The 11,641-nt window shown below is 42.5% G+C and overlaps 1 protein-coding gene across 1 annotated transcript in view; it reads right to left on the minus strand.

Moving 5' to 3' along the window:
* The window catches only part of RAP1GAP2 (RAP1 GTPase activating protein 2), a 156,659-nt gene that overhangs the window by 47,293 nt on the left and 97,725 nt on the right, over nt 1-11,641 (minus strand). Inside the window, exons 11-14 of the mRNA XM_015822663.1 lie at nt 10,897-10,966; nt 10,533-10,688; nt 5,527-5,598; nt 2,875-2,961 (exon numbers count right to left, since the gene is read on the minus strand). Coding sequence (XP_015678149.1) covers nt 2,875-2,961; nt 5,527-5,598; nt 10,533-10,688; nt 10,897-10,966 — 385 coding nt within the window. The remainder of the gene's footprint in view (nt 1-2,874; nt 2,962-5,526; nt 5,599-10,532; nt 10,689-10,896; nt 10,967-11,641) is intronic.

An 11,641-nucleotide genomic window follows, 5' to 3' on the forward strand; every position in this document is an offset into this window, starting at 1 on the left:
GAGATTCAGCCAGTTTGCACCACTTTGGCAGAACCGGTAGCTAATTTTTTGTTGCCCAGGCCCAGAATGGACTTTCAGAAGCGGCATGCACACAGAGAACCGGTTGTTCACATATTTGAATCCCACCACTGAGCAGACACCCATCCTCTTAGCCTTCTGTAAATTGATAAAGAGTACACTTTTCCACAAGGTACTGGGGCAATAAAATTGGAGGTCAAGGATTAGAAGAGATTAAAGGGTATACAAGTAGTCCTCTACTTACGACCAGTCACTGAGTTTAACAGACCTCTCTGGGGATCCTGACGATGGTTCTGAAGTTCTGATGCTGCCCCCCCCATGGTCACGTGACTGCATTTCTGGTGCTTGGCAACTGACCCGCATTTATGACTGTTGGCAGCATCCTGCAGTCTCATATGACTGCATTTTATGATGTTTTTGCCCAAGTCCAGCATTTACCTTCAGTTTTCGGCAAAAACACCCAAAGCGAACAATTGGTTCACTTACCAATCACAGTGTTTGCTTAATGACCACTGCACCAAAAAAAGGTCATAAAATTGGGTCGGTTATAGGGGTGACCCATTTTACAACCGTCATGACATACAACCGTAATGGGCAGGCTCCATGATGGTCGTAAGCCGAGGACTACCTGTAGTTATGGCTTGGGTGCTTAGCTTTTCTTACTTTTATTTCATTTCATTCTTTTCCTTCTTATTGGTTTTATTGTTTGTCTTTTTCGCACGGATATCCGTCACCTAGAGTTGCGTGCTACCACATGGGTGGCTTTATACATCTTTTAAATAAATAAAAATAGCATGTGTATCATGTTGTGTCCCAAAGGTGCAAAGCTTACACTAAAAGGGTGTGATCTGTTTTTGTCATCTGCCTCCCTTTGACTCCCCTTGCGATGCCTTTGTGTTGAAGCGGCTCTTTCTTTTCTTTTCTTTTTTTAAGTTTCTGACACAGTCACAGCTTCTGTGGGACGCCTAGTTCACCTGGGAGATTTTGAGCGGTAATAAAGATCAGCTCTCACAAATAAAAAAAGAGGAAGCTTATGCCTGAGGAAGCTGAACATTCACAAATGCAGCTCAGCCTTAATTGGCTTTAAGATAAATTTCCCTTCAAGTTGAGCTCAACCCTGGATGACTTCATAGATAGGGCCCATATTGTTTTCTCAGCAGGAAGCCTGTAATTAATAGAGCTGTGAGCTCTGATCTATTGATTAAACACGATTTAATCCGCTCAAAGACTTCTGCATGAATCGGCAGGAGATGCTTTTGATCACAGAAAGCCATTTTAATTGGTGAGCCTGGGAAGGTAATCCCTCCTGTTGTGCTACAGCAGGGACTGTAGTTGTCCACCCCGTGTGGTGTTCCTTTAACAGTGGTGTGCTTCAGAATGCCAGAATTCCTGGGTCAAATAATTCCAACGACATGCGGCAAACTTTGCATGAACAACTTTTCACACAAAGGTGTTTCCTATTACAAACAATTGCATGGTACACCAGTACAGTCTAGAGCAGGGGTAGGCAACCTTGGCTCTTTTATGACTCGTGGACCTCAACTCCCAGAATTCCTGAGCCAGCCATGCTGAGGAGAAAGGGAGAGGTTTCCATGCTGAGCCATGCTGGCTCAGGAATTCTGGGAGTTAAAGTCCACGAGTCATAAAAGAGCCAGGGTTGCCTACCCCTGCTCTAGAGGTTAAGGTGTTGAGGTAGCAGTGTGGAGGCCCTAGTGTCAGTCCATGCTCAGCCATGGAAATTCTCTGGATCACCTTGAGCTGGTCACTTTCTCTTAGCCCAACATATATTAGGGGGGCAGGAAACAGGAGAAGTGATTATTATCTATGTCTACCGAGATTCTCAGCCATCCAGGTTATAGTTGTCCCAAAGATGCTTTTTCACGAGGCAACTGGACTTTCTTGTTTTTCTTTGAAGATGTTTCTTATTCTTGGAAGAGAAGTGAAACATCTTCAAAGAAAAACAAGAAAGTCCAGTTGCCTCGTGAAAAAGCATCTTTGGGACAACTATTATGTCTGCTGAACTGAGTTCCTGGAGGAAAAGCAGATCTAAATCTAAGAAACTAATTGAAGTTTTATTTGGGTGAGAGAGGAAAGTTATTAAGAATATGAAGTGGTCAAATGATTCCTCTCTTCCTCCTTCTTCTCTCCTTCCATCTTCCTTCCTTCCTTTCCCCCTCCCTCCCTCCCTCCTTCCCTCCCTCCCTGCATTGTTTCTTTGCAGGAATGACTGCCCTCAGCAGCACTTCCTGAAAGAACATGAGACCACAAGAAGTTGCATAAGAACATGGGTATTCCGTGAATTGCAGATTGATCCTCTGTCATGCTGATGTTATACCACAGGGGTCTTTGGCTATTCTAAGCCAGGGTTCTTCTAAGATGCCGTTCCATAAGGATTAATGGAGCAATCTATTTCTGGTCCATTCAGTGTTGTATGGTTCAGTATAAGACCATTCCATCAGATGTCTTCATGAAATTAATATATACATACACATTCACAAACACCTTTTAATCTATTTTTCAATACACTTTTTAAAGGGATCAAAAATTTTTTTCCCCAAATTTCATATATGCACTTCTATTTTTTTTCTAACCTGGAATTCTATTGCAAAAGTCAGAGAGATGCAAGAACTGAAGCACGATGTTTTCATCAATACCACAATGCAGAAATTGTGAATTACTTCAAGAAACCGCAGAATTCATAACAAGGCAATGTTACAGGCATCTGCGTCCTGGTGTTTGGCTTCAAAGAGTTCCTTTAAAATGTGACTGTTAATCTCGGATATCCCAAAGGGAAATGGATTTGGGCTGAGCAAGTTGTCCTGTTTACCTGCTCAAGGGTAACCCATTTTTCCTTACCTCAAGCTTGGCAAACTTGTCCGACTTACAGCAAGAATTTTCTGCATTGATCAGCTTGGTGAGAAGAAACTCTCGGAATTCTGCATTCTAAGGAATGAAAAAAAGCAGGTCAGCTCAATAATGACCCAGTTCAAGGCTGTTCCTTGGGTGCCACTTCAGGGGATCATCAACAGATCTTCAAAAAACTCCAGGATGAGTGTCCAATGAACTTGAGCCAGAAATGTATTCCAAAGAATCTCCCCTGCATCAAGTAGGTGTCAACCTTATTGTCCATTTCCTACATAGAACATAGAGTTATAAGGCTGGAAGGAACCTTTGAGGTCTTCTAGTCCAACCCCCTGCTCAGGCAGGAGACCCTACACCATTCCAGATAAATGGTTGTTCAGAAATTTCCAAGGGTGGAGCATCCACAACTTCCAGAGGTAAGCCATTCCACTGATTAATTGTTCTGTCAGGAAATTTCTCCTTAGTTCTAGGTTAAATCTCTCTTTAATGATCTTCCACCTGTTACTTTTTGTCCTGCCCTCATGTGCTTCGGAGAATAGATTGACACCCTCTTCCCTGTGACACCTCTTCCCTGTGACAGTCCCTCAAGTACTGAAAGATTGGTTAATAATAATAATAATAATAATAATAATAATAATAATAATAATAATAATAATAATAATAATAATAATAATAATAATAATAATAATAATAATAATAATAATAATAATAGTTTGAAGGGACCTTGGAGGTTATCTAGTCCAATCCCCTGCTCAGGAAGGAAACTCTATACCATTTCAGACAAATGGCTGTCCAGTCTCTTCTTAAAAACTTAGTTCTAGATTGCTTCTCTCTTTGATTAGTTTCCATCCATTGCTTCTTGTCCTGCCTTCAGGTGCTTTGGAGAATAGCTTGACTCCCTCTTCTTTGTGGCAACCCCTGAGATATTAGAACACTGCTATCGTGTCCCCCCCTCGTCCTTCTCTTCATTAGACTAGACATACCCAATTCCAGCAATCGTTCCTTATGTGTTTTAGCCTCCAGTCCCCTGATCATCTTTGTTGCTCTTCTCTGTACTCTTTCTAGAGTCTCAACATCTTTTTTACACCGTGGTGACCAAAACTGGATGGAGTATTCCAAGTGTGGCCTTACCAAAGCACTGTAAAGTGGTATTAATACTTCACGTGATCTTGATTCTATCCCTCTGTTAATGCAGCCTGGCACTGTGTTGGCTTTTTTGGCAGCTGCAGCACACTGCTGGCTCATATTTAAGTGATTGTCCACTAGGACTCTGAGATCCCTCTCACAGTTGCTACTATTGAGCAAGGTACCCCCTATACTATACCTGTACATTTGGTTTTTCTTGCCTAAATGTAGAACCTTACTTTTTTCACCACTGAATTTCATTTTGTTAGATAGCGCCCAGTGTTCAAGTCTGTCAAGATCCTTCTGTATCTTAAGCCTATTTTCTGGAGTGTTGGCTATTTCTGCCAGCTTGGTGTCGTCTACAGATTTGATGAGATTGCTATCATGTTACCTGTAGTCCTTCTCTTCGTTAGAATAGTTTTGATTAGATATAGCTAGTTCCCTCAATCGTTCTTCATATGGTTTAGCCCAGGGGTAGGCAACCTTGGCTCTTTTATGACTCGTGGACTTCAACTCCCAGAATTCCTGAGCCAGCCATGCTGAGGAGAAAGGGAGAGGTTTCCAAGCTGAGCCATGCTGGCTCAGGAATTCTGGGAGTTGAAGTCCATGAGTCATAAAAGAGCCAAGGTTGCCTACCCCTGGTTTAGCCTCCAGCTCCCTTGTCAACTTTGCTGCTCTTCTCTACACTCCTTTTATGTTCTCAATATCTTTTTTGTACTATGGGGACCAGAATTAGTTGCAATATTCCAAGTGTTACCTCACTGGTGCAGTATAGAGCAGTACTATCACCTCACATAATCTTGAAACTATCCCTCTGTTGATGCAACAGGAATATTGAGTCTTTTAAAATTGAAAAATAAAAAGCACCAACACTTCAGACCTGCCTACTCTGGTGACATCATTGCCTAACCAGTCACATTTAATGTAAACTTAGGGACTCAATAATAATGCAAAGTAATTGACAATGATGATGATGATCTCTCCTGAAGGTAAAAGAATAATAAAACTGATTTATAATCCACCACAACTGGGGTCCTACAATAAACTAAAATAAAAATCAATGGTCTCAGTTTGGTTTAGTACAGGGGTAGGCAACCTTGGCTCTTTTATGACTCGTGGACTTCAACTCCCAGAATTCCAGAGCCAGCATGGCTCAGCTTGGAAACCTCTCCCTTTCCCCTCAGCATGGCTGGCTCAGGAATTCTGGGAGTTGAAGTCCACGAGTCATAAAAGAGCCAAGGTTGCCCACCTCTGGTTTAGTGCAATACAGAAATCCAGTCTACACCATGAAATTGGTGTTATTTTAAGTCCCTTTTTTGGAGGTGTGGGGGGAGATGGTTCTCCACAGACCAACCACGGTAATAAAGCCTTAGTCATTAAATGAAAAAGTAGAAATGCTTTTATATTGGTAAATCTTCCAAAAATCAATCTATTTAATTTAACCCTTCCCCCCCAGATCTCCCAAATTACGTCCCATAAGTACCAAACAAACCTTGTTTTAGGATTAGGGTTGGGTCTTACTTTTTGGAATACAGGTGGGCTCGGCAGTGAAGGACCGAAAGACGGGACATCTTCTCGTGCTGTGACAGCTACCTATCCAAAACAAGGAAAGAGAAAAGGCATTTGAGTTTATGAGATATGCACAAAGGCTACATGTAAAAGAACCCAATGTAAATGCAGTTATTGTACAATGGTCTCTCTGGTTAAATTTTTGTTTTTCTCCCTCTTAGCCAGCCATATAATTCTTGGAAGTCCTGAGTGAGTGTTCTTTTTTAACCGCTTTGAAGAAGATAGATTATCTCTGAATATGGAGATAATGTCCTAATGGGGACATACAAAATCTAGAAAACCTTTCTCAAGTCATCAATCTACAAATGGGAAATCGGAATATGAAAATGTAAGCATGACCCCTAGAATTCCTCGCCAGCGCTGATGTTTCTCCATGCAGAGAACTATGGAAAGAATTTCAGACTGCAGGTATCAGGTTGGAGAAAAAAATCATAAGGAGTCTCACCTTTTAAGGCTAACAAATGTTATTATGAGGCATAAGGTTTTGGTGAACTGTAGCTCACCGGGGGGGGGGGAGGTTTATTTATTTATTTTTCAAATTTATAAAGCCGCCTATCGCACAAACCAAGTGACTCTTGTTGAAGTTAAGCAGATAAAGGCTCAAGGTGGACAGACTGCAAGTACTTTTCCCCTTAACAACTGATATGTGTTTGTTCAGGCCTTCTGAAATAGCCTGGGACATATTGTTGTATGTATATTCAGCTGTCTCATGCTCAACTGTGCTGGCATATGCCTTTTAATACAAAATTATGACTTGGGATCTGTGAGTGTCCCGGGAGGTTACATGCTCTTCAATGACTTTCCCTTTGTTTTAAATCCTGATATCAAACTTGACCATTAATTATTTTGCACAAAGTCTGGCCTGTTTGTAGAATCCAGGGAGCCATTGCTGTCACATTAGAAGAAAGGCATGTGAAGGTGATTCTAAATTTGTGTTTGAAATTGTTGGGGCCTGTGATGGTGCTGTTGGCAGTAAAACAGACATCTGGGTTCCTTACATGTCCTGGTTCCCATGTTAATGTCATTGTCCTGTTTCTCGACATGTGAGGATCTGCTTCCCTTGGGTGGTTGTCTGGATGCAACTTTAGATCTACCACCAAAGGGCCCACTGAGGTGTGCGTTGATCTCGCTTGGTGGGAAGTTTAGTCTCTCAAACTCTACAGAGTGGAGTGGAATGGAATAGAATAGAATAGAATAGAATAGAATAGAATAGAATAGAATAGAATAGAATAGGAGAGGGACCTTGGAGGTCTTCTAGTCCAACTCCCTGCTCAAGCAGGAGAACCTATACCAGGGATAGTCAACCTTGGCTCTTTTATGACTCGTGGACTTCAACCCCCAGAATTCCTGAGCCAGCACAGCTGGCTCAGGAATTCTGGGAGTTGAAGTCCACGAGTCATAAAAGAGCCAAGGTTGACTACCCCTGACCTATACCATCTCAGACAGGTGATTGTCTTTATCCAAATGGATGGCATTCACTCAACGCACTAAACCCCCCAAATCCCTCATCAAGCTTAATATTAACCATGTTAGCATATTGTGTGAATGCTTCAGCCAGAGGTTTCCCTAACCCAGTGTTTCTTAATCTTGGCAAATTTGTGATGGATGGGTAGCATGGCTGGCTGAGGAATTCTGGGAACTGAAATCCACCCATATTAAAGTTGCAAAGTTGAGAAATACCTCCATAACCTTAACACAATCTTTTGTGTGAAAGGAAGCTATTGATTGTAATATTGCAACAAGGAAAGCATTGGGACTACATTTTCTTCCACAACAGCATCGAAGGCCAAAGCAACCCAAAAAAAACAAGCAATCAAATTCATCAAGGTAGTGGGGGAAAAACTGGGAGCAGGTGGATAGTAGAAAAGATTATTCTAAATTAAACTAAATTAAATTGCCTGCATATTTGAAAGAACTGCCTCGGCAACTGGCCGAACCCAACCACCCTGACTGATTTAAACAAAACACGCAGGTTAAACCTGGTTGCCATCTGGATAGGAGATACAAAATCCCCAGAGCTATGGATTAGACCAGGAGTAGTCAACCTTGGCTCTTTTATGACTCGTGGACTTCAACTCTCAGAATTCCTGAGCCAGCTGCTGGCTCAGGAATTCTGGGAGTTGAAGTCCACGAGTCATAAAAGAGCCAAGGTTGACTACCCCTGGATTAGACTGAAAAGTTGGGAAATAGTCCGGGATGAGGCAAGGGCTAATCACTGGTGCTGTCATCATTGCCAAGAATGTAACCCAGATGTAAGTCACCAGGATTTAAGTGTGTCCTGAGACATTCTACTAATCCAGCTTAACTGATGTTGAAGTTCTTCTAGGGAGAACCTCTGGCTGGTGAAGTCATTGAACACCTAGTGAGCTCTGCACATCTGGGCAGCTGTCAAGATTTCTAGCAAGACTTCTGAGTCCATAAGGAGGGCATTGCTTGCTTCCAACCAGCCTTATCCTCAGCATCTCTCTCTCTCTCTCTTTCTCTCTCTAATGTATTGATTGAACAGTGCTTCACACAAAGAGAAAGAGAGATAGGCAAAGAACATATAATGCTATAAGCAGTAATACAAAACAATAATATGAATAGTAATATAACAGTAATAGGCACCTTGGGTACAGTCCCAAAACAAACAGATCACTACTTGAACATCATTGCATTATTGGCATTGACAAAATAACCATTAATCAATTGCAAAAGACAGCTTTACTAGGTACAGCTTACATTCTGCAATGATACCTTTAACACATCTACATGTGCCTATCCGAGGTCCGTGGGAAGGACTCAATAGTGCAGGGCTTTTCAACCAGTGGTACGGGTACCACCTGTGGTACATTGGCACCTGGCAGGTGATACGCGACCATCCTAGAAAAGTGGTAGCGGGGGAGGGAAATGAGCTGAACCGGTGGCAGCACCGCACAAGCCTGAGCGAGAGATGGCTGGAGCTGCAGGGCTGTCAGGACTCAGCAGAAGCGCCAGGATCAGTGCCAGGCTCCAGCTGGAGCTCGGCGCTGATCCTGGTGCTTCTGCTGAGCCCAGAAGAAGTGCCGATCAGCTGGAATGTTGCAGCATCTCCAGGGTCTTGTGATTTACATTCAGATGCTTGGCAACTGATTCATATTTACAGTATGACGGTCACAGTGTCCCAGGGTCATGTCAAGTGACCAAAACCTGCTGCAACCACCCAGCAGATGGGGGGGGGGGAATAAAAACCAAACATCCCCCCTTCCCGCTGCCAATCCTCAACAGAAATGCTCACAACAATGAAAACGTCGGACAGGAGGAAGAGCGCCGCTGGGTGGGCAGGCAGGTGTCTTGCTCGGCTGTGGCTTGGGGGGCACTTTTTTCAGTGCCATTGTAACTTCAAACAGTCACTAAGTGAACTGTTGTAAGTCAAGGACTACCTGTACTTTATCACTTTTTTCCTTTTTTTGGGTCATCAAGTTTTTGACACCTTGCTAAGCAACTGGTAGTACTCGGATGTTGCCATATCCTAAAAGTGGTACAATGGGTGAAAAGGTTGAAAAGCCCTGCAATAGTGGACCACAATGCCAAATCCAATCAGAACATCTGGCTGACTGAGCAAGAAACCATAATATATTATTTTAAATGAATTAAAATAAAAGGCAAAACCAGTCCAAAACTGGTTCATAATTTCCATATTTCATAAGCCAACAAAACTACACTGGTTGCTATTAACTAATGATTATAATCTATCCATAGTGGAGACAATGTGATCCTGGCCTCTGAATCTTCACTATTCTACTTTATCCACATACATTTTCTTTCTAATCAGGCAACTGAGAAATCTCTTCCAATCCACAAGTGGGTTGTTAATTTTGCGTCTCGTGTTTAAGAACTGGACTGCACAAGGCACCGCGTGTTCCAGCCACTCTACAATGCAAATACTAAGCGATGCCTAAGGGCCAGAAAATTAGCCAAACTTCTCACATACAGGTAGTCTTCAACTTACGAATGGTCACTTAGTGACCAAGTTTACTGAAAAGGTGGATTTACAGCCTGGATTAGAAATTTCAACAGTTGGGCCCCTTCTGTGACCATGTGACTGAACTTCAGGAGCTCAGCAACACAGCTGCATTGACCGTCATTTGCAAGATCTCACCGAGCACCTTGTGAGCCTTTTCCTCCATCCATTATGCAGCTGCAGGCTACGTCTTCTCTTATCTGCCTGTTCCCTAGGTAGCCTCTCTTCCTTCCATCTCCCAAGGTCATCCCTACATACTATTACAGAGAGTCCTCGACTTGCAGTCATTAGTGACCGTTTGAAGTTACAATGGCACTGGAAAAAAGTATTCCAAGTGTGGCCTTACCAAGGCATTGTAAAGTGGTATTAACACTTCACGTGATCTTGATTCTATCCCTCTGTTCATGCAGCTTAGCACTGTGTTGGGTTTTTTGGCAGCTGCAACACACGGCTGGCTCATATCTAAGTGGTTGTCCATTAGGACTCCCAGATCCCTCTCATAGTATTCCAAGTGTGGCCTTACCAAGGCATTGTAAAGTGGTATTCTTTTCTCCTGATATGGGACAACAGACAGAAAGTGGCAAACCAACTAATCCACAATAATCTGCAAATGCCAGAAGGGGCACATAGCCCCGGAAAGGTGGCTACTGGCTACCTGCTCCGCAACCTTCAGTCAAGCTGACTTTGCTAAGGCTTCAAGGGCAGATGTATGCTACACGCCTCTGGGCATTTAATGACATTTCCTGCCAACAAGCAGATAGGCTAACCACACTGCTGAGGGCACCAGCTGCTTCTCCAAGAATAAATAACCATTTTCACAAAGGCTTAGTAGGAACTCTTTATCTCCGGTCAAACAGGTACATTTGTCAAAGCCACCAAAGGGCTTATTTGTCAGTTGAAAAACAGATGTGTGGGCACACACATACACACACCAGGGACACACACACACACACTTCTACTTTTCTCACCCACTTACTTTATAGGACGTATTATCCATTTCTGGATTTTCTGCCTGGACGACAATATAGGCGTGCAGAAAATTTGAAGCAATCATATCTGGAACAAAGGGAGTATTTTCGTCTTGGAATATAATAGCCACAATGTCATTGCCAATGTGTCTTTTCCGTTGAAGCTGCAAAGGTTAAAAGAAAGAGACATACACATCTCCAGATGATAGTTCTTAAATAGAAAAACATCCCAATTTTTACTCATCACTGCAGAGTTTTTCTAACTTTAACAGCAAGATGAAGCATGCCTGGCCTAAAAATGAGCCCCTCTCCCTTTCTTGTACACACACACACACCCCAACACAGAGAGAGAAGAAAGGACTGCTTTTTCACAGTATCCTTAACCAGCCTGAGAAGTTTTATATCCAAATATATTTTATTCTTTATACTTTTTCCATCTTCTCTTAAAACATTAAGAGAATCCACAATGGTCTGAGAATCAGTGTCTCCACTAGATAACTGACAGTCAAGCTGAAACTAAATTAATCCACTAAATTTAGCAAACCCCCCAAATAAGTTACCCAGACCTAATCCACATATCAAAGGAGAAGGTCTGCAAACACAGAGTTAATTAAATTAGGTCTCCCACAGGAACTGCATGTTCACAAGAATACACATACCTACAAACACAAATGCCCCTCAAGTGTCACCCCCTAGAATCAGCACGTAGACACTTCACCCCGAACAAGCTGCCCCTATAAAAAAATCTGCTGTTATACCCCATTTCTCTGCAGCTGCCCCTAAAGGCAAACTCTTTGCTTTTAGGAATAAATATTTCTTCTTTCCTGAAGATCTCCTGTTTGATTCTCGTTTTTATTTATTCTTGCGCAGCTCCAGCTCGAGTTGGAACTCCAAAGTATTCTTCTGACACCAGGTTCAGGAAAGACCAAGTAACTGCATTTGTGCAAAATGCAAAGCTTAAATTTAGTCTTTCTTTCCATGCTGTAGCAAACTGCCACTCCAGACATTTGATGAGTTTAAGGCTCTGGACATGAAGTGAACCCAGAAAATGAACTGGCCTAGTAAGCCAAGTTAGTATGTGGGGGAGTGCACATCTGGCCAGCAATTCAAAAGCAAC

Source organism: Protobothrops mucrosquamatus, unplaced genomic scaffold (genome assembly GCF_001527695.2).
Source record: "Protobothrops mucrosquamatus isolate PMUCROS unplaced genomic scaffold, P.Mucros_1.0 scaffold1637, whole genome shotgun sequence".
NCBI lineage: Eukaryota > Metazoa > Chordata > Lepidosauria > Squamata > Viperidae > Protobothrops > Protobothrops mucrosquamatus.